General features: G+C 41.3%; 1 protein-coding gene across 1 annotated transcript in view; it reads left to right on the forward strand.

The window, feature by feature from the left end:
- Positions 1 to 17,794: 17,794 nt before the first annotated feature.
- LOC105986090 (microtubule-actin cross-linking factor 1-like) overlaps positions 17,795 to 22,863 on the forward strand; it is a 52,237-nt gene continuing 47,168 nt past the window's right edge. Inside the window, exon 1 of the mRNA XM_013016846.1 lies at positions 17,795 to 17,963. Within this exon, the coding sequence (XP_012872300.1) occupies positions 17,897 to 17,963 (67 nt within the window). The 5' untranslated portion in view covers positions 17,795 to 17,896. The remainder of the gene's footprint in view (positions 17,964 to 22,863) is intronic.

Below are 22,863 nucleotides of genomic sequence, written 5' to 3' on the forward strand. Positions count from 1 at the left end.
AAAAAAAAAAGAATTTTAGAGCCAAGCTTTGATATCATTCACAGAAAACCAAAATGCAAAATCCTATCAGTCAAAGCCGGGCGCTGGTGGCTCACGCCTGTAATCCTAGCTACTCAGGAGGCTGAGATCTGACGATTGCGGTTCAAAGCCAGCCCGGGCAGGAAAGACTGGGAGACTCCTATCTCCAATAAACCACCAGAAAACGGGAAGTGGCGCTGTAGCTCAAGTGGTAGAGCGCTCCCCTTGAGCTGAAGAGCTGAGGGACAGCGCCAAGGCCCAGAATTCAAGCCCCACGACTGACCAAAAAAAATCCTATCAGCCATACGCTTTTCCCTCTACCAAATTTATAATCCCATACACACACATGTACATGCACATAATATATACATATACATACATTCTTTCTCTCTGTAAGCATTTTTTTCCCGTCTAGATTTTAATTATGACAGGTTTTTAAATTTTAGTCTGTGTCTACTGAAGTTATGAGCTTTGTGGATAACAGTTATTTTGATAGATGTAATAAAACTCCATGGCACTTTAAAAATAAAACATGCAGGGGCTGGGAAGGTGGCTCAGTGGTAGAGTGCTTGCCTTGCATGCATGAGGCTCTGGGTTCGATTCCTCAGCACCATATAAGCAGATAAAGCTGGAAGTGGTGCTGTGGCTCAAGTGGTAGAACACTAGCCTTGAGCTAAAGAGCTGAGGGACAGTGCCCAGGCCCAGAGTTCGTTCAGGCACCATGACTGGCAAAAAATAAAAAATAAATAAATAAAAAATAAGACATGCAGCATATCTTCTGGGCTTGCATTGATCTCATTTACAAACATTAAAGATGCTCTGGGATGTTCACATAGTTTGAGATTTCTTGTGGGTAGTAGGTATGGGAGACCATCTTAAATTCCTGTGGGTGAATTAATTTCAAAGTAAGGCATGTCTGAGATCTTAATGAAATTCTGAGCCTACAAGTCTTCTTTAGTGGTTTGGTTTGCCTGTTTGCTGTTAGAAAGGGATTTCCTGGGGGTTGCTAAATATGACTTTAAAGGTCCTGTTCTTTATATAATAAATGATCTCTAAAAGGAAAACTTGTCATTCTCTTCTCTAACCACTTCCTGTAAGTAGCAGCACACAGATCCATCTTAGTTTCTCTAAATGAAACATATATTTAATTTCACATATGCAGTCCTCTGCCCCTTCTCTCTTCATACATATATGCATCCATGTAACTGAAAAGACTGCAAGTAAGCAAGCTTTTTTTTTACCTATCATATGCAGAAAAGTGATATTTTTGAATATAATATGCTATTTTGGCTGGGCGTCAGTGGCTCATGCCTGTAATCCTAGCTACTCAGGATGCTGAGATCTGAGGGTTACAGTTCAATGCCAGCCTGGGCAGGAAACTCTGTGAGACTCTTATCTCTAATAAACCACTCAGAAAACTGGAAGTGCGCTGTGGCTCAAGTGGTAGAGTGCTAGCTTTGAGCTGAAGAGCTGAGGGATAAGCACCCAGGCCCAGAGTTCAAGCTCCATGACTGACAAAAAACAAAAACATGCTATTTTAAGAAACTCTCCAGACTAAATTCCTTTGGATCTCTCGCTGTCTTCTCTAGTAATAAAAGTAGATTCTGAATGTTCTTGATAGTTGAGCTTTGTATCTTTTCTAAGTTTTTTTTTTCTAGCTATTTTTGAATGAAACATATGGTATATGATTTTTTTTAAATTATAACAATTTTGCAGTGGCTTTGGTAGGCAGAATAGGCAAAGATGGTATTGACAGTATGAAATAATGATAAGGACAGTAGTGGTGTGTAATGTTTTGAAGTTAAATTGAGATTTTTTTTTCTTTTCTTTTTTTGTTGGTCATGGGGCTTGAACTCTAAGCCTGGGCACTGTCCCTGCGTTCTTCAGCGCCACTTCCAGTTTTCTGGTACTTAATTGGAGATAAGAGTCTAATGGACTTTCCTGTCCAGGCTGGCTTTGAACCATGATCTTCAGCTCTCAGCCTCCTGAGTAGCTAGGATTACAGGCATGAGCCACCAGTACCCAGCTGAAGTTGAGATTCTTTAGAGTTGGGTGAAACAATTTATAGGGTAAATCTTGTAAAGAGGAAGTATCCTCTAAGTTGTTCAAATCTGAAGTGGTGTAAGTCTTTATTTTTACGTTTTTTCGAAACTTTAAGCCTGTTAAAGTTCAACCCCTTTCTTAGTTGGTGACCTTAGCAAAACAACCTGGTTTTTTTAAGTCTCAAGTTCTTGCTTTATGTAAGCAGCACAGATTTTTTTTTTTGTGTGTGTGTGTGTGTGTGTGCCAGTCCTGGGGCTTGAACTCAGGATCTGGACACTGTCTCTGAGATGCTTTTGCGCAGGGCTAGCACCCTACCACTAAGCCATATTCTCAGCCCAACCTCTGATATATTTATAGGGATTAAATGAAGTAACATACATAAAGGTGCTTTATGATAGCAACCTAATAAATAAGTTTCCTTTCCAGACAAGTCCATCTTTGAACATCATAGCCCAGAGGCTTCTCTGCTTCTTCACAGGAAAGGAGTATTATAATTGTCTCCTTGTCCTCAGTGTCTTCCATAAGGGTGTGTGTTTTTTAATAAAATGAAGGAATGAATACTTCATGAAAGAACCTTCCCCTACCCCTTTCCTTTTTTAGTTTTTTTTTTGGGGGGGTGGGGCCTGAACTCTGGGCCTGGGCACTGTCCCTCAGCTCTTCAGCTCAAGGCTAGCGCTCTACCACTTGAGCCACAGCGCCACTTCCGGCTTTTTTCTTATGTGGTGCTGAGGAATTGAACCCAGGGCCTCAGGCATGCAAAGCAAGTGCTCTACCACTGAGCCACCTTCCCAGCCTCTTCTTTTTTAGTTTTGAGAATTGAACATCCTCACACAACCTAGGCAAGTGTGCTACTGGTGAACTATATACCCAGTCCCTTTTCAACTTTTTATTTTGAGACAGGGTCTCATTAAATTGCTTAGACTGCCCTCAAACTTGAAGGCCTTCTATTTCAGTTTCCCAAATCACTGGGATTATAGGCATTGGCCACCACCCCACCCCTGTTTTTTAATTGAAGTACTGTGTTTCATACGAGAGGAGTTCTAGCTGACTCTAGCGAGCTGCGCCATACATTTTCCTTTTTCAGTGCATATTCCTCTCAAAAGACATTTCAGTACATTTTACATACCAAGAAGAGTTCTGGACATTTCCTCCCTCTTAGTGCTCCCTTGTACAGTAAAGTTCCTTGAAAGAATTGTTTTTATTTGTTGTCACTGTTTCCTCACATTTGCTCTTGAATTATTGCCATGACTTGGCATTGTCAGTCCTACCCTCCCCCCCTCCCTTCCTCTCTCTCTCTCTCTTTTTTCCTTCCTTCCTTCCTTCCTTCCTTCCTTCCTTCCTTCCTTCCTTCCTTCCTTCCTTCCTTCCTTCCCTTTCTTTCCTTCTTTTTTTTCTTTCTCCCCTCCTTTTCTTTCTCCTTTTTCCTCATCCTTTCTCCTTCTCCTCCTCCTCCTCCTTCTCTGTGTGTGTGCGTGCATGCACGTGTGCGTGTGCATGCACATGCTCCTGTACTTGGACTTGAATTCAGGGCCTGGACATCCATTGTGTCTTCGCTTTTTGCTAAAGGCTGGCACTCTGCCTCTTGAGCCATACCTCCATTTCAGGCTTTTTGGTGGTTAGTTGGATATAAGAGTCTCATGTATTTTCCTGCCTGAGGTGGCTTTGGGCTATATACAGTCCTCAGATCTCAGTCTCCTGAGTAGCTAGGATTATGCTTGTGAACCATTGGTGCCAGGCCCCAGTCTTCTTATCTGAGCCATTATAGTCAGTGTGTTGTGGTAAAGTGGTAGTGTTTTCAGTTGCTGCTATATTGTCTATGGCACATTTTCATTAGCAGGCTCTAGTTTTGTGGAGTGATTTTTTTACTACTGTCACTGCATTTTGTTTGTTTGGTCAGTCATGGGGCTTGAACTCTGGGTCTGGGCTCTGTCCCTCTGTTCTTCAGTGCAAGGCAAGCACTCTACCACTTGAGCCACAGCACCACTTCAGGTTTTCTGGTGGTTTATTGGAGATAAGAGTCTCGTGGAGGGGCTGGGAAGGTGGCTCAGTGGTAGAGCGCTTGCCTTGCATGCCTGAGGCCCTGGGTTCGATTCCTCAGCACCACATAAGCAAAAAGAAAAAGCCAGAAGTGGCGCTGTGACTCAAATGGTAGAGCATTAGCCTTGAGCTGAAGAGCTGAGGGACAACGCCCAGGCCCATAGTTCAGGCCCCACAACCGGACCCCCCCCCCAAAAAAAAAAAAGAAATCAAAGAGTCTCGTGGATTTTCCAGCTTGGGCTGGCTTTGAACTGTGATCCTCCTATCTCAGCCTCTTGAGTAGCTAGGATTACAGGCATGAGCCACCGGTGCCTGCCTGGCTTGTCACTGAATTCTTGATGGGTAGCTAGTGGAAATTAGCTGGCAAAATATTCTGCCCTCAGCCCAGGCAGGAAAATCCGTGAAACTCTTATCTCCAATAAAACCTACCAGAAAACCAGAAGTGGCGCTGTAGCTCAAGTGGTAGAGTGCTCACCTTGAGCTGAAAAGCTGAGGGACAGTGCTCAGGCCCAGAGTTCAAGCCCTATGACCGACCAAAAAATAAATAAATAAATAAATTCTGCCCTCAAACAACACTCTCTAACTGGTTATGTAGAGCAGTTTGCTTTTCTGGCCCCCAAACTGTCAGGCTTGTTTCCTGTGAGCCTCTCTCTGTGTGTCCTTTCTAAGCAGCTGTGGAATGGTTGCCCTCTGGCAGTGCCAGGGTACTTGTGGTACTTGTACATCCTTGTATAATTTGCCTTCTCCCTTAAAGCAAGTTTCCTTAACACTTCTGTGACTTTTTTCTTCTGGTTACATCCAATCAGGCAGGAATGAAAAGTTAAGTGTGACGTCCTCTGACCCCCTCCCTTCTTGTAGAAGGGTCTGAGGTTTGTTTGTTTAAGCTGAACGGAGGATGCCAAAGATAGAGGTTTGAGTCAGCTTGACACTGGCTTAGACTCCTTTTCACTCTCCTCCTTCCTCCTTCTCTTTCTCTCCCCCCACTGGCCAGTTGTTTCCTGGGTTTTGTCTGAAACACTGTACAGTTTTAGCCCCAGTCTACCATTGCCTGCTGAAAACAGTCAGAGATGAGATGGGGGAGAAGCCACCAGGAAGTTTCTGACAACTCTAAGCTACCGCCTGTGCCTCTGAGCTGATTGTACGGGACAGCAGTAACCTCAGGAGAAAGGCATTCAGAGGCAGCTCTGAGCTGTGCTTGTGGCTGACTCAAGGGAAGAAAAAGAACAGGCCTGGAAATGCCTCTTTTAGATTCATCTTATTTGCCACCAACCGTCTTTATTTTGACTCACATTCTTGGAATTGCCGGTGTTCTGTATTGGAAGAGATGTGCCAGGGGCAAAGCAGGTAACTGGTACCAGTGTTCTTTACTCTGCTATGGGGCTTTTAGGGTTGATGGCAAACGGAGGTCTTCCTACTTGCTTTCCTTAAAGGGACACTGCGTCTTTTAGCTGGGCACTGTCAGAGTTAAAAGTGTTTGACTATACTGAGGAATCAGGATAGCTCTGGGTCACTTGGAGACCCAGACTCCTCCTTGTTCCATAGGCTGTCTGGCAGCAGGGTGCTGGTTAGATGAGGTGATGTCTGGGTTCAGACTGGAGGGAAATGACCACTTTGCTGCTTAGTGTCTTTCCTCAGAGGATAGGGCTGTTCTTTCTTTACTTTTTCAATTTCAAAGTGAATCCTTATTTTTAATGGAACATAAAGGAAGTCTGTCACTGTTCCTCAAGTATACATGTGGGAAGACTAGTAGGATTGAAGAAGTTTTTGGATTTGGTATATTTTGGGTAAGAAAGACAGAGGAGGAAAGGTCAGTAAGAGGAAAGGGTCAGTTCATATCCTTGCTAAGGTGTATCCTGGAACACTGGGGTCTTTGTGTTCTCATAGATAGATACTGTTCTCTCTTGGGAGAGCTACATAGTTTAGTTCTGCATATCCATGTCATCCTGGTCAATGCTAAGATATTACTTGTTCTCTTTCCCAGGAATCAGGTTTTGATAATTAACAAAAAAAATTTAATGGCACTAGAACTCTTTGCTTCTCATATTGCTATTGGTTATATTTTATTTCATTGACTTCTACTAACTGTCTAGTGTGGGAATCAGCTTCAGGTTGAGCTGATTCTGAATTAATAAGCTGAGAATTAATAAGTTCTAAGTTTTTTTGAGTACACCATTGGGTCTCAGTGCCTTTTATACTGTCCCTGTTATCGATTCACAACTTTCATGCCAAAGTATTCAGTCACTTGTTTCTTTGTCCCTTACAAATTAAGATGGACTTGATGACTTAGTTTTCTATTAAAAGGTCATGAATGCTTGACAGAATTAGAATAAGATCCAGTCATTTCCCACTGTCCTTTCCAGTAAGTCCTAGAAAAGCTTTTGACTAAATGTGCAATGTGTGACTGTCAGTAGAAACAGATACAGGCATTTTGAAATATTTTGCTTATATGGTGAAATGTTTAAAAAGGTACTCCTTCCTTGTATTTGAGCTTAGAAAGAAAGGGTTAGGCAAGCTTGAGGTTTTTGGTCCTATTATTTCTCATATGTAACAAGAAAATAAATATATTGATGAAGGGTCTTGATATTTCGAAACCAGTAATTGGTTTAGAATAGCTTAAAATTTTATCTTCAGTATAGAATTTTCTACAGAATTTAAGAACCATTGCCTATATTTTAAGCACTTTCATTTTTATGTTTTAGAAATATTAATTTATAAACAACAATGAAATACTTGAAGTAAAAAGGAAAATGCTTTGTAAATGCTTTTTATTAGGTGAAATAATTTGACTCTAATACTTAATAGATATATAAGAAATGCATTATGTTCCATTTATCTGTAAAATTAGAGCAATAGCTTTTCAGTTGGAAATCAGGGATGCCAAAAGATTCTGAAGTCATTTTTATTTTAATTTCAACTTTAATATCTATTTCACCTATTGTTTTGGAAAAAAAGCTATACACACTCTTAATTGCTACATGACAATTGGACATGACCAGAATAAAATTACTCCACCATCTCTGTGTATATATTTGTACTACTCACAAATATACACATAATTTAAAACGTGAAAATTCTTTCTTATTTTTTTTTTCTGATCTGGTCTTCTTCTTCTTCTTCTTCTTTTTTTTTCTTTTGGTGCCAGTCCTGGTCTTTTAGTGCCAGTCCTAGGACTTGAACTCAAGGCCTGGGTGCTGTCCCCAAGTTTCTTTTTTCTCAAGGCTAGCACTCTACCACTTGAGCCACAGGTCCACTTCCAGCTTTTTTGATAGTTTAGTGGAGATAAGGTTCTCACAGACTTTCCTGCCTAGGACTGGCTTCGAACCTCAATCCTCAGATCTCAGCTTCCTGAGAATCTAGGTTTACAAGCATGAGCCAAGGGCACCCAGCTTTTTTTTTTTTTTTAAATTAAATTGGAACACACAGAACAGTTCAGTTGTGTGAGCTCAGATGTTCCACCCATAATAATGAGTAGGTGACACATTGTCATGTGATAATGTAATACTGGCCTAGTGTGTACTGAAGGTTTTTGTTCTTGTTTCACTTTCCTTTTCATATTACATAGTATGAAGAGTAGGTATGATTTTAGATATTAAAGTCATTTAATTTTCTTCAATTCTTTTGTTTTTTTTTTTTTTTGGGGTCCGGTTGTGGGCCTGAAGTCTGGGCCTGGTCATTGTCCCTCAGCTCTTCAGCTCAAGGTTAGCGCTCTACCACTTGAGCTATAGCACCACTTCCAGCTTTTTTTTTTTTTTGCTGCTGAGGAATTGAACCCAAGGCCTCATGCATGCAAGGCAAGCACTCTACCACTGAGCCACCTTCCCAGCCCCACCTTTCTTCAATTCTTGCAGGTGTTTCTATCTCTACTTGACAAACAGCTATTACTATTTGTTTCTATTTATATGAACTAGTTTAAATATTGATTATCTTCAATAAACATAACATAGAAACAAAACAGATGCTGAGAGTGATATGACTGTAATCAATCTCCCAACTTAAATTATGAGTATTTGATTATTGGCCTATGCCTATGATCCCAGCACTTGGAAGGTTAAGGCAGGAGGATGGCAAGTATAAGGCCAGCCTGGGTTGCATAGTGAGACCCAGTCTCCAAAAAGAAAAAAATGCCAATGGAACAAAATTATCCAATTGTTTTTGTCATTTGTTGGTTTCTTCTACCCCTTGGAACTAAGGATTGAACCCAGGGCCTCACGCGCACAAGCACTGTACCACTTGAGTCAGCTCCTTAGAGCCATAGTTGTCATTTGGATTTAATATATGAAACAAATTTGAATACACAAATTTGACTTACACCATTAAGCTTTGGTATTCAAATCAGTATATAATCTGTCAGAGTGTTATGACAGTTGAATATTGCTGGACTAGATGATCTAAAAGTTTTAGTACTGCAGTTTTGAGATACTGGGTTCTAATAAATCCTCAGTTTGTATATGTGTGTGTCTGTGTTTGTACTTTTTTGTTTTTTGGTGCCAGTCTTGGGGCTTGAACTCAGGGTCTGGACACTGTCCCTGAGCTTTTTTGCTCAAGGCTAGCACTCTGCCAGTTGAGCCACAGCTCCATTTCTGTTTTTTAGGTGGTTAATTGGAGATAAGAGTCTCATAGAGGAGCTGGGAAGGTGGTTCAGTGGTAGAGTGCTTGCCTTGCATTCATGAGGCCCTGGTTCAATTCCTCAGCACCACATAAGCAGAAAAAAAACAGAAGTGGCCCTGTGGCTCAAAGTGGCTCAAAGAAGAGCTGAGGACAGTGCCTAGGCCCAGAGTTCAGGCCCCACGACTGACTCCCCCCCTCCCCCCCCTCCACACACAAAAGAGTCACTCAGACATTCCTATCTGGATGACTTCAAACTACGATCCTTAGATCTGAATTTCTTGGATTTCAAATGTGAGCCACTGATGCCTAGTTTATGTGTAGATTTTTAAATTAAAAAATTTTTTTGATATAACCTTTTTAAAAAGTAATATCATATTCTGTTTTGCTTTTAAATTGGAAGGGTCCTTACACATTAATGGATCCTACTTCCTACTTAGTACTACCCTCATCAAAAGTCATTCTTTTGCTTAACGGTATGATTATAGCTTATACAACTTATGTACCGTTGGTTTTGTTGGCAACAGAGGAGCGAGAGAGAAGAGAGAGGGAGAGTGTAGGTGTGTGTGTAGTTGGTACAGGGGCTTGACTGAACTTGGGGCTTTATGCTCTCTTAAATCATGTCTTCAGTCTAACTGAAATTCTTTTTTAAGCTGAAAGTCTCTCATCTATAACTTATAACTTTTAGTCTGAATTCTGCCCAGCAAAGATCAAGTCTGGTCCCTTCTCTCTGCATCGGGATAGGTTATATTTGAAAATAATTGATATTATTATGTGTGATTTTTATAACTGTGTTCTAGTATTCCTTTTGGACAGTTAAACTGTTTTACTTTGACAGTTAACTGTTTACTTTGAAAGTGTGGTTCAGCCTCTGTGTGTGTGTGTGAGAGAGAGAGAGAGAAAGAGAGAGAGGGGGGAGAGAGAGAGAGAGCAGAAAGGTGGGGAAGTAGTCACTGGTAGTGATTAGTGAAATCAAGTTATATGATTCAAGTAAGTGGTTTTTACAGTCACATTCCTAAGTCACCATCTTTTTAGCAGATGTAATCAAGATGTAGAAAAGCATAGCAATTTGTACTGAAACCATAGAATAACTTTAAGACTAGTATTTACAATTTTAAATATGAAAAAAATTAAAGCCGGCTGGGAAGGTGGCTCTGTGTAGAGTGCTTGCCTTGCATGCATGAGTCCCTATTTTCAATTCCTCAGCACATAAGCAGAAAAAACTGAAGTGGCGTTGTGGCTCAAGTGGTAGAACACTAGCCTTGAGCTGAAGAGCCTGAGGGACAGTGCCCAGGCCCAGAGTTCAGGCCCCACAACCGGGGAGAAAAAAAAAATTAAAGACTGTTGACACTTGCATTCACATATGTTCTCTCATTATCCTTAAATTTTCCTTTTGTATTTAAGTCTTTTGAAATTTTCTTAGTTCTATGACTGTTGAAATGACTTCACCCCATCTTGTCTTCTGACTGTAGTCAGAGTTATCTTTCTAAAACAGAGAATTGTCTCTGTCACTCTCTTGCTTAAAATCCAGAGTTCACTACTGTTTGAAGAAAGGGCAAGCTCTTTATCATGACATAAAAAAGGGTTTATATGATTTGCCCTCTGTCTGGTTCATGAGCTTCATTTCCTGTCTTTGCCAACAAACACCCATAGTTGTTTGCCAGAAATGTCTACATCCTCTTTTCAACTGGGCTGCTTGGTGTTTGTCTTCAAAATAAGCAGTTACTTGCCCTTTGACCCTGGAAAGTCTTCCTTGATTAGACCAAAAGTATTTCTCCTCCTGATCCTATAGCAGATCCTATAAAATCCTACTTTTTCAACCCTATATTACCATCTTGCTCAGCTTCTCTTTCCTCACTAAGTAGACTGTATTAAACTAAGACCTTTGAGAACAGGGACTTTTATTCATCATACCATCTCAAGTGTCTGAGACAAAAGAGGTATCAGTCATTATTACTTGAATAAACCAATAAAAGAATTAAGACAGGGGCTGGAAAGGTGGCTCAGTGGTAGAGTGCTTGCCTTGCATGCATGAGGCCCTAGGTTCGATTCCTGAGCACCACATAAGCAGAAAAAGAAAAAAAAAAACAACCGGAAGTGGCACTATGGCTCAAGTGATAGAGTGCTAGCTTTGAGCTGAATAGCTGAGGGACAGCACCCAGGCCCAGAGTTCAGGGTCCATGACCGACCAAAAAAAAAAAAAATTAAGTATGGGCTGGGAAGGTGGCTCAGTGGTAGAGTGCTTGCCTTGCATGCATGAGGCCCTGGGTTGGATTCCTCAGCACCACATAAGCAGAAAAAGCTGTAAGTAGCACTGTGGCTCAAGTGGTAGAGCGTTTAGCCTTGAGTTGAAGAGCTGAGGGACAGCACCCAGGTCCAGAGTTGAGGCCCCATGACCAGAAATAAAAAGAAAAGGGGAAAAAAAAAGAATTAAGATAGCATAAGTTGTAGGCATAAGTTGTAGCAGAAGCCATGTCCTGTTCATGTATATTTAGAGGGCTTAGCTTAGTTTTATGTGTGGCCCAATGTGGATACTGTATATATTGTTTAATTGAATGATATAGACATAATGAAAAGTAGTATATTATTTTATTATTAATATAGAAAAAAATACATTGTTTCGCCGGGTGCTGGTGGCTCACGCCTGTAATCCTAGCTACTCAGGAGGCTGAGATCTGAGGATCACGGTTCAAAGCCAGCCCGGGCAGGAAAGTCCGTGAGACTCTTATCTCCAATAAACCACTAGAAAACCGGAAGTGGTGCTGTGGCACAAGTGGTAGAGCGCTGGCCTTGAGCTGAAGAGCACAGGGACAGCTCCCAAGCTCAGAGTTCAAGCCCCATGACCAACCAAAAAAAAAAAAATTACATTGTTTCTTAACTATAAAAATACTCAAACGGGGCTGGGAAGATGGCTCAGTGGTAGAGTGCTTGCCTTGCATGCCTGAGGCCCTGGGTTCGATTCCTCAGCACCACATAAGCAAAAAGAAAAAAGCTGGAAGTGGCGCTGTGGCTCAAGTGGTAGAGCGCTAGCCTTGAGCTGAAGAGCTGAGGGACAGCGCCCAGGCCGAGTTCAGGCCCCACAACCGGACCCAAAAAAAAAAAAAATACTCAAACGTATCTTAAAATTTTTCAAGAAACATTTGAATTTTTTGTTTATGAAAGGCTAATTTTTATTTGTTTGTTTTTTAGGGTTGGAGGGTGTTTTTCTTTATTTATAAAATGAAAGCTTTGAAAAATCTGATCTCTAAAGGTTCTTCCAATCTCCAACATTCCGCTAGAAGAACCAGCCAAAATATTCTCAGTCTAGACCACGTGAAATGATCATTGTCTCTGGCAATTCCATCACACTATTGGGTCATATAAATTTATAAATCAATTCTAAAATGACCTAGTAATTATTTATCTTTGTTTAAATAACTAAAGCATTAGATTTATCATTTATTTATTGTGCTAGTACTAGGACTTGAAATCAAGGCCTTGTGCTTTTGCACTAGCTGATACTTGATCACTTATGTCACACCTCTAGTTTTAGCTTCTTGCTGGTTAGTTGGATATGTGAATCTCTTAGATATGTCTGCCTACTTGATTTTGAACCTCAATGCTCAGATCTTAGCCTTCTGAGAAGCTAGAATTACAGGTGTGAACCACCAGCTCTTGGTTTTAATCTTTCTTTTTTTATTTTTATTTTATATATATATATATATATTATGAAAATACTGTACAGAGGGGTTACAATTACATGGGCAAGATAATGAGTACATTTCTTATCAAGCATTGTAGCCTCTTTTGTTTCCCCTTCCCATCCCTTCCCATCCTTCCCCCCCCCAATTCTCCTCCTTCCCTCCCCCTCCTACATCCCCCCACACCAAAGTTGTAAGGTTTGTTTTCAACATAACGACTTGTACATCTCATTGTTGCAATGGGTCCATCTGTATCCTTATTTAAACGATTTGTTTTTTCCCTTCCCCTCCACAAATTATACCAACATCAAATACAGTGAAAGCAGGGGTTATACCGTGGGTGAGGGACATACAAAGCAACATAGAAATAATCTTATGTGTTAGAAACAATCACATGAAAGAAAAAAAAACATTTGAATACATATTATAGGGTTCATTTCCCTAACATCAACTTATCTGACCTTTGCTGCTTGACTCAGACATGTACTAGTTATTGCAAAGATGTTTTAATCTTTCTTTTGCTATTCAACTCTAATCCCTTTTTTGGTAGAAAAACTACTGAACTTAGAGTCAGAAGATGTAGACTTGTTCTGATTCTTCTGCTTACTACTATGTAAGGTTATTTAATTCCTATGGACTTCAAATGTCTAGTCTGTATGAGAAGTAAAAAAGGCTAATATCTCTTTTAAGTTTCTATGATTCTAGTTGCTGAAATAGCCTAGTCTATACTTGAAGGTAGTTTAGAATTGTGAGAAAAGGTTTAGTATCTGGAGTTAAACTGTATTTTTGTTTTAACATAACTTGTATTAATTGTTATTATTTTATGGTTAGAACCATTATTTTTATTTATTTAGTTTTTGTCTGGTGGTTGTGGGTCTTGACCTCTGGGCCTGGGTGCTATCCCTCAGGTCTTTAGCTCCAGGCTAGTGTTCTGCCACTTGAGCCAAAGCACCATTTCCAGTTTTCTGGTGGTTAATTGGAGATAAGAGTGTCACAGATGTTCCTTCCCAGGCTTTGCACCACAATCCTCAGATCTTAGCCTCCTGAGTAGTTAGGATTATAGACATGAGCTACCTGCACCTGTTAGAACCATTTTTTTTTGGGGGGGGGTGTCCTGTCGTGGGCTTGAACTCTGGGCCTGGGTGCTGTCCCTCAGTTCTTCAGCTCAAGGCTAGCGCTCTACCACTTCAGCCATAGCGCCACTTCTGGCTTTTTTCTTTTTCTTTTTCTTTTTTTTTCTGCTTATGTGGTGCTGAGGAATCCAACCCAGGGCTTCATGCATGCAAGGCAAGCACTCTACCACTGAGCCACCTTCCCAGCCCTGTGAGAACTATTTTTAACTGTCGTTTTTTTTTTTTTTCTTTTCTCCAGTCACTGGGCTTGAATTTAGCCAAAGTACTGTTCCTGAGCTCTTTTGTTCAAGGCTAGCTAGTGCTCTACTACTTTAAGCCACAGCTCCACTTTCAGTTTTCTGGTGGTTAATTGGAGATAAGACTTGTCCTACAGACTTTTCTGCCTGGGCTGGCTTTGAACTTTTTTTTTTTTAATCTGTCATGGGGCTTGAACTCGGCTTGGGCGCTGTCCGTGTGCTCTTCAGCTCAAGGCAAGTGCTCTACCACTTGAACCACAGAGCCACTTCCGATTTTCAAGTGGTTTATTGGAGATAAGAGTCTCATGGACTTCTCTTCCCCCAGCTGGCTTTGAACCATGATCCTCAGATCTCAGCCTCCTGAGTAGCTAGGATTACAGGCAAGAGCCACCAGTGCCCGGCTGGCTTTGTACTTTGATCTTCAGATGTCAGCTTCCTGAGTAGCTAGGATTACATGCATGAACCACTGGCACATGGCTTTAGCTTCCGTTTTCTCATCTGTAAAATGAGTTTACAATACTGGGTGGAGTTTTGTTCATTTTAATGTGAGTTAGAGTCTCACTTCAAATTCCAATTTTCCTGTCTCAACCTCTTGACTGCTGAGATTATTCGTGTGCAATACCAAACCAAGCTGTGCATGGATGAGTTCTTAGAATACATTCTATACATATTAAGGATTATATAATTTTTCTATAATTGGCACATATTTTCACAAAAGATCATAGAAGACATAGTACTTTACTATGGGCTACTGGGACAAAGTACAGTGTTATAGTTATGAGTTAGAAATGTAGCAGAAAGCCGGGCCCTGGTGGCTCACGCCTATAATCCTAGCTACTCAGGAGGCTGAGATCTGAGGATCACGGTTCAAAGCCAGCCCGGGCAGGAAAGACTGTGAGACTCCTATCTCCAATAAACCACCAGAAAACGGGAAGTGGCGCTGTAGCTCAAGTGGTAGAGCTCTCGCCTTGAGCTGAAGAGCTGAAGGACAGCACCCAGGCCCAGAGTTCAAGCCCCATGACAGACAAAAAAAAAAAAAAAAAGAAATGTAGCAGAAATCAATGAGGGAATATATTAAAAAGTTAGTGATATATTATTAAACACTGTCTCATATTAGAAGAATGGTATCTGCATTTGCTTTATATTCTTTTTTTTTTTCTGGTTCTAGTGCTTGAACTCATGGCCTGGGTGCTGCCCTGAGCTTCCTTTGCTCAAGGCTAGCACTCTACCACAGCTTTACTTGCAGCTTTTTTGGTAGTTTATTTGAGATAAGAAAATCTTGGACTTTGCTGCCTGGGCTGGCTTTGAACCACAATCCTCAGATTTCAGCCCCCTAGTAGCTAATAATACAGGCATAAGCCACTGGTGTCTGACTGCTTTATATTTATTATAGTGGGTGGATTGGGCATTTTAGAAAGGAAATTAAATATATAGCTTCAATTATCTGTAATATTGTAAGAAAGCCAATAGCTATAAATTCTCAGATAACTTTTTCCTTCCACTCAACCCTTTTAAGATGAGTAGTAGTAGCCAGATTCACCTTTTCCTACCTGGGCCCTGAAATGATGAGAATGGTCTACATAATCACTGTAACAGCCCATTTCTTCTGGAAAATTAAGAACGGATTGTTCTTCTGTCAGTAGCAGCTTCCTTTTTGAAACCAGGACCTACTGAGAATAGAAGGAAAGGCCTTGTCTGAATCTTCAGTAGCTTCTGGGGAAGTAGATTCTGCTTGGCTGCCAGAGAAGTAGGATGGCAATATTTGATTCACTATCCTAAAGTGGATGAGGAATGATTTTATAGATTTTTAGAAACTGCAAATTTATTTCATTTCTAGAAGTTGTTTCATGTATTCATTGGAAGGGATATGCTCTAAATCTCTAGTCAGCCATAGTTGGGAAATTTTATTTCTCTAATCTGCCCAAGAATATTCTAGGGAAGAGCTACAGTGTCCTATTGCCAGATTGGTTATTCAGATTTAGGTCTTAGTCAGAGGCAATATCCGGCTTTGGAACTGGATAGATAAATATGTAATCGATCAAATTGCTTAACCTTTTATTTTATAGTGTATTTTATTGCTAGAAAGGAAAATATCTTTTTTAGAGAATTGTTGAGATTAGATAAAATTGTACTTAAAGCTCTTAGCATATTATCTATGAATTGTTAACAGTAGATGCTCAGTTGATTTTTACTTAGATTATACTATGTTACAAATTGAGATATGGAGCCTGGTGCCATTGGCTCATACCTAGCTACTCAGGAGGATGAGATATGAGGATCATGTTAAAAGCCAGCCTGGGCAGAAAAGTCCATGAGACTTAATCTCCAATAAATCACCAGAAAACCGGATGTGGTACTGTGGTTCAAGTGGTAAAGCACTCACCTTGAAGAGCTAAGGGACAGTGGCCAGACCCAGAGTTCAAGCCCCACGACCCACCAAAAACAGGAAAAATAGAGATATGGATAAAAAAAAATTCTTAAACTCTGGAAAACTCAGTCAGGCAAAGGAAAAAGGTTACTAAGTATGAATTCAGAAATGTCCTTTTTTCTATTTCTTATGCATTCTCGGGAAAGGTATCTTCTAGTTGGAGAAGACCATTCCTCTCCAAGGCTAAGGGAGTGTCTGATGAGGTAGACTCACTGTGGACCACTATCACTGCTTACTAGGGTAAGCAAGAGCTTATTCGAAGATAGAAAAAGTGAGCTGTGAGGCTTACTTCTTAGTAAGCAAGAACCGGATTATTAGCAGTTAGTAGGCAGGAGGGATGCCCAGTGGGAGTGAAAGAAGTTGTCAGGTGACTGAGGAGGTCACAGAGTTTGTTTAAACTGAGTGTCCAGGTAGACAAGCTCTTGTTTACATTTTTTTCTCTTGTAGTCTTTTGGCTAATCCCTTAACCTTGCTTTTCTGGTTGCTTCTCTCCCCTCCTCCCACCCTACCCCCCTTTCAGGAACAGGATTGACATCAGTATTAGCCTAAAGAAGTCATTCTATTTAGGGAGCTAGGGCAAAGGGCCAGTGATTAGGCCCTTATCAGCAGGGCTTGTTTCTTGGTGAGGAGCAGGACAGGAGCATGTATCCTGACATCCACAGAGACTCTGCTTTTCTATCCCCTGTTTGGGTCAGAATTGTGAAGAGGCGATAGATAGGTTGGGCCTTTTGAATGGAAAAAGCCGTTCATTGTGTTTCTTCAACATTCCAGTGTCTGGTACAATTAGCCAAGACTCGGAAAACAAGTTGGACAAACAAGCAGTCTTCCACTGAAGGATAAAGGGATTTCGGACACAGCTAAGTGTACTGACTGTAAAGACAAAATGGGAGGGTCTGGGAAAGGGAAGGAGGTTTTGAGATGTCATTTCTGACTGATAAGGAGAAAGAATGGAGCAGCAAGCAAACAGTATTTCTGACGCTGATGAAATCTGCTGAATTAATCTGTGTGTGAGGCTGGCTGGGGCTGGGCTGCTTTGTAGAGTAGATAGAACCTTTGGAGAGAAATTGTGACTCTTTGGGAAACTGTACATGTGGGGAATCTAGGAATGTCTTGTCAGTGGACAGCATGGGAACTCACTTCCTAGTAGTTTCTGCCATCACCAGACCTCAGTTGGCTAACACTTTAGATGTACATCTGCCTGAGAAGAGGCAAGCCTGAGGAACAGGTTGTTGGGCAATGGATGCACTGTTTCTTGACTTGGCAGTAAAGCTTTTTAGTTCACCAGCTTTTTTACAACTATTTAAGATTGACCAGTTTACAAGTGCCTGTTCTACAAATGGAGAATAACCCCCAAACCAGCGTCTGTCTGCCCAGAACCTTGACTGGAGTTTTGCATGTGAAGCTCCCATCTCTGCTGATCTGGAAGGTTAAGTTGCTGCCATTTTTGAATGGTGTGCTCTCTGCCTGAAGACCTGTACCTAATTTTTGAAAGTGCTCGAGGGAGGAGCTTGCTCTCTGACCTCAAGGGAAAGAGATCAGTAGGAAGTTGTGGGTGGAGCCACTTCTCTATTCTGCTCTCTGTTCTTCGCTCACGGCCCTTCGCCGTGTCTCTGATCAACTTATAGACTCTTTGAGAAGCTGCAGAGTTTCAGCCACTGTCTAGAGGCTCTTTGGGACCCCCTTCCTTTTAGGTGGGGCCAGCAGACTCCGGGAGCCATGTGGCCCTGTTACAAAGATGAACAGGAATTCAACGCTCACCTGGTTTGCCGCATGTGCTGCATGGGTTAGTATGTGAAGGTTTTCCCTTGTCTGGGCCTGAGAAGCCTAAATAGCCCTTGCTTTGTTTTGTTTTTGACTCATAGGAATGTACAGCCTTTGAAGCCCCGCAGGCATTACAACATGTGAGCTTGTTAAAATGTGGTGTGGAATGGACCAGGGTTCCTCACTTCCTGGGGAACTTCTTTCTCATGTAGTGACTGCCAGTTAAGAGCCCAAGCTTTGGGTGTGGGAGTTATTTTTATAGAAACTGAATTCATGCTCATGCTTCTGCTTGTGTCAGGAAGCTACTTTTAAGTTATGTTGTATAGTGTTGAAAGTTAGAATGTATTTTTAGCAGAAGTTGGTTGGTTAGCTAGAGTCTCTGAGCAGGCTGGGTTGGGTGCTTGGGGTGGAAGGGAGGAGTCATGGCCTAGGTTTCCTCTTTGGGGCCTGTTGCTAATTTTTGTTTGTTTGTTTGTTTGTTTTTCTTCTGTCAGTTGTGGTGAAAAGAAAAAAGATTTGAAGACAGTCTTAAGACAGGCACCTACTGAAGAGTTAGAGGTTTGGGGAAGAGTCCTTAAATCTTCCTTGATAGGAGAGGAAGATTCATTTAAATAATGTTCTGCAACATTGAGCAAATAATTTAAATCTTTTTGGCAATAGATTTTCTGGTTGGTAAATTGTAGTATACTGCCTAGGCTGTACACGTTCATTGGTTCTGGCTTGAGGCATCAATTCATCCATCTTCTCAAAGAAGCAAAAAATAATAGAAATGTGTGTTTTCACAAAACTTATAAAACATCATAAAACTTCATAAAACTTATCATAATCGCTTAAACAATTGTTATTTACCTAAAATTGGCCTTCCTACTTAAAAATAATGTAAAATAGCCTTTATTGTAGGAAAACATTGTTATTAGATGGTAGTTTTTAGATATCCTTAGCAAAATAAAAATGGATAACATTCAACTTCTAATCTTCTGTTTTGGTATGTCTATTGGTCTGTGACATCTAAGTTTGGGAACCAGTGGATTAATAATTCAGTATCTTTTGACTTCATACTTTGGAGTCGAAGTTTTAGACTTTGGAGAACAAAATTTTGACTCAGATTAGAGAGATCTCTCCAAGCATAGGAATTGCTGGTGGTTTGATGGTCAGAAGAAATCTAGAGAAGAGGAGCCAAGCTCTATTTCTGATGTTGCCTAGGTACTTGGTGCTGCCAAATACTGAAGTGTTTTGTTCTGGACACAAGGAAGGGTGGTTTTAGTCTGGTGTGTTAGCTGTCGTGCCTAGCTTTTTATTTCCTATATCATTGTAATTTCCTCTCTGGGACCAGAAAGATCATCTGCATCTGAAAGTGTTTAGAGATAAACTGTGGAACCAAAGGGCTCCTTTTTTGTAATCTCTGTGAAGTATAGGATGCTTGTTTGTTTAATTAATTAACTAATTAATTAATCAGGTCTGGATTCTGGGGCTTGAATTTAGGGCCTGGGTGTTGTCCCTGAGCTTCCACAATGGCATTTTTGGCTTTTTCTGTGTAGTTTATTAGAGATAAGAGTCTCACAGACTTTTTTGCCTGGGCTGGCTTTGAACTGTGATCCTGAAATCTCAGTCTCCTGAGTAGCTAGGATCGTAGATGTGAGTGAGCTACCAGCCCAGATTGAAGTTTGTTTGTTTGTTTGTTTGTTTATTTTGGGTCCAGTTGTGGGCCTGAACTCTGGGCCTGGGCGCTGTCCCCCAGCTCTTCAGCTCAAGGCTAGTGCTCTACCACCTGAGCCACAACGCCACTTCTGGCTTTTTTTTTTTTCTTTCTGCTTATGTGGCGCTGAGGAATCGGACCCAGGGCCTCATGCATGCAAGGCAAGTGCTCTACCACTGAGCCACCTTCCCAGCCCAAGTTTATTTATTTTTAATTAATTATTTTGGTGCTTGACTTGGGCTTGAATTCAGGGCCTGAGTACTATTCCTTAGTTTCTCCCTCAAGGTGGAGGATGTAGCACTTGAACCACAGCTTCACTCCTATCATTTTTGGTGGTTAATTGAAGATAAGAGTCTCTTACCTTTTTTTTACTAGGGCTAGCTTCCAACCTTAGATCTCAGCCTCCTGAGTAGATAAGATTACAGACATAAGCCACCAGCATCTGTAGAATTTCAGAATTTGTTCTTTAATTTTTTTTAAATTGCAAAAGCGATATACAGAGGGATTACAGTTACATAGGTCAGATAATGGGTACATTTCTGTTTGAACAGTTGTCACCTCTTCCTTTGTTTTCTTCCACTTTTTTCCCTCCTGAACCCCCTCCCACCCCAGCATTTTTATTGCAAGTTTCAAGGCAAAAATCTTATCCTTCCTATCCCATTTAACCTTAAAAAGACCTTGTAGCCAGATAGTTAAGGAGATGAATAGACTCTGTCTGTTGGGGTCTACAGACAGTTCTAGTTAATAGCTATACAAACTGGGCAAATGGCTTAACCTTTTTGTGTCTTGTTATACTCATTTGTTAAAAGGAGACTGAATTGAGACCTAACTCATGGAGTCATCATGCGGAGTATATGCTATTAAGGCATTTAGCTCAGTGCCTCCCACATAATAAGTTCATAAATAGTTGTAGTAACATGTGAAGTATAATAAAAATCCAATGCTAGTCATCATCAATTCTTGGACAAAATCTGATAGACCGATATATACCTGGTTTGCTGGAGTGAGGACTCTTTTGGACATTATTTACTTTTTTGATCGGGGTATTTCCATGACCATGAGCCTGACCCAACTCAGCTAGCCACAGGCCTGTGTCTTTTTTTCTAGGAAGTAAGGATAGCTGTAGAGTAGTTAGGCTTTCTTCAGAGATAAAGCTGTTACTCTTTTTTTTTTGGCCAGTCCTGGGGCTTGAACTCAGGGCCTGAGCACTGTCCCTGAGCTTCTTTTGCTCAAAGCTAGCCCACTACCACTTGAGCTACAGTGATGCCTCCGGCCTTTTCTGTTTATGTGGTAGTGAGGAATTGAACCCAGGACTTTGTGCATGCTAGGCAAGCACTCTACCACTAAGCCACATTCCCAGCCCCAAAGCTGTTAGCTCCTAATTTGCTTGAAATTGTGATTTTTTTTTTAAGAAAAGCTCCTCAGGTAATTTTGATATGGCTAGTTTACAGAGTGGTATTTAGCAGCCTTTGGCTAGTCCAATCTCTTATAAATGATACAGCAGGCTCAAGGAGGGAGAGAAAAGTATCATATAAAAGTTTAGAACTTCCAGGCGCTGGTGGCTCATGCTTGTAATCCTACTTACTTAGGTGGCTGAGATCTGAGGATCACAGTTCAAAGCCAGCCCAACAAGGAAAGTCTCAGACTCTTACCTCCAATTAATCACCAGAAAATCAGAAGTGGCACTGTGGCTAGAGCACAGGAATAGCTTCCAGGCCCAAAGTTCAACGACCCTCCCCCCCACCCCCATCCCCCCAAAAAAAGTTTAAAAAAATGGTTAAGAAGGCTAGAAACTGGGAAATCCAAGTTACAGATTTGTTTTGACCTTGTTTGACCTTGCTTCAGTTTTTTATAATCTTTTACCTTAATTTTTTATTATTTATTTTTGGGTCCGGACATGCCTGAACTCTTGGCCTGGGCGCTGTCCCTCAGCTCTTCAGCTCAAGGCTAGTGCTCTACCACTTGAGCCACAGCACCACTTTCAGTTTTTTTTCTTTTTGCTTGTGTGGTGCTGGAGAATCGAACCCAGGGCCTCATGCATGCAAGGCAAGCTCTCTACCACTGAGCCACCTTCTCAGCCCAACCTTAATTTTTTAAAGATACATTTTAAGCACATTTTTTGTTGTTGTTTGGTACTTGTACTGAGGCCTGAACTCAGGGGTTTTGCTTAGCTTTCTCCCTCCCCACCCCCCAGGCTGGTATTCTACCTTTTGAGCCACCCCTCCACTTCTGGCTTTTTTGCTGTTTGAGTTAGATTAGAGTATTTGTCTTGCCTGAGGTGGCTTTGAATCATGATCCTTTGTTGTTAGCTTTCTGAATGGCCAGGATTATAGGTGTGTGCTAGCAGTGATGACTCAAATTTGAAGTTTGTTAAAACTCTTGACACTATTTATTTTGCTTTTCTGAATGTAATATATCAATGAATTTTCAAGAAAATATTGCGCTTTCCTTCTTCTGTTCTCTATGAATGTTCCTCTATATCTATGCTTCTCTTCTTTTGCGACATTGCATACTTTTGGTTTGTTCATCCTTTCCCTTATTTCTGACTCCCTTCATCCCTCCCTCCCTTTCTCTGTTCTCTCTTTCCTTCCCCTCAGTTTGGTCTTGCCTTGCCAGTACTGAACTAAGCATTAGCTCTATAATCCTTTTTCTTCTCTTTTCCTTTCCATTCTCCTTCCCTGTCTCTTCTCCTTCCCTTCCAGTCTACTTCCCTCCTTCTCTCTCTCCTTTCCTTTGCTTGGATTTGAACTTAGGGCCTCAAAATTACTAGGCATCCACCACTTGAGCCATTCTACCACTTGGTTTACTTTTTCATATAGTGTTTTGCTTTTTTGTCTAGTGCCTTGTCTCTTACCCAACGCCTCCCAAGTAGCTGGTATTAGGGAGTGTATACTACCAGATCGTTTCCCCTATGTTTCCTTACTTTTTTTGGGGGGGGGTCCGGTCGTGGGGCCTGAACTCTGGGCCTGGGTGCTGTTCCTCAGCTTTTCAGCTCAAGGCTAGCGCTCTACCACTGGAGCCACAGTGCCACTTCTGGCTTTTTTCTTTTTGCTTTTGTGGTGCTGAGGAATTGAACCCAGGGCCTCAGGCATGCAAGGCAAGCGCTCTACCACTGAGCCACCTTCCCAGCCCTCCTGATTCCTTATTGTTAGATTTTTTTTTTTTTTTTGGGTCCGGTCGTGGGGCCTGAACTCTGGGCCTGGGCGCTGTCCCTCAGCTTTTCAGC

This window comes from Dipodomys ordii, unplaced genomic scaffold (genome assembly GCF_000151885.1).
Source record: "Dipodomys ordii isolate 6190 unplaced genomic scaffold, Dord_2.0 Scaffold33, whole genome shotgun sequence".
NCBI lineage: Eukaryota > Metazoa > Chordata > Mammalia > Rodentia > Heteromyidae > Dipodomys > Dipodomys ordii.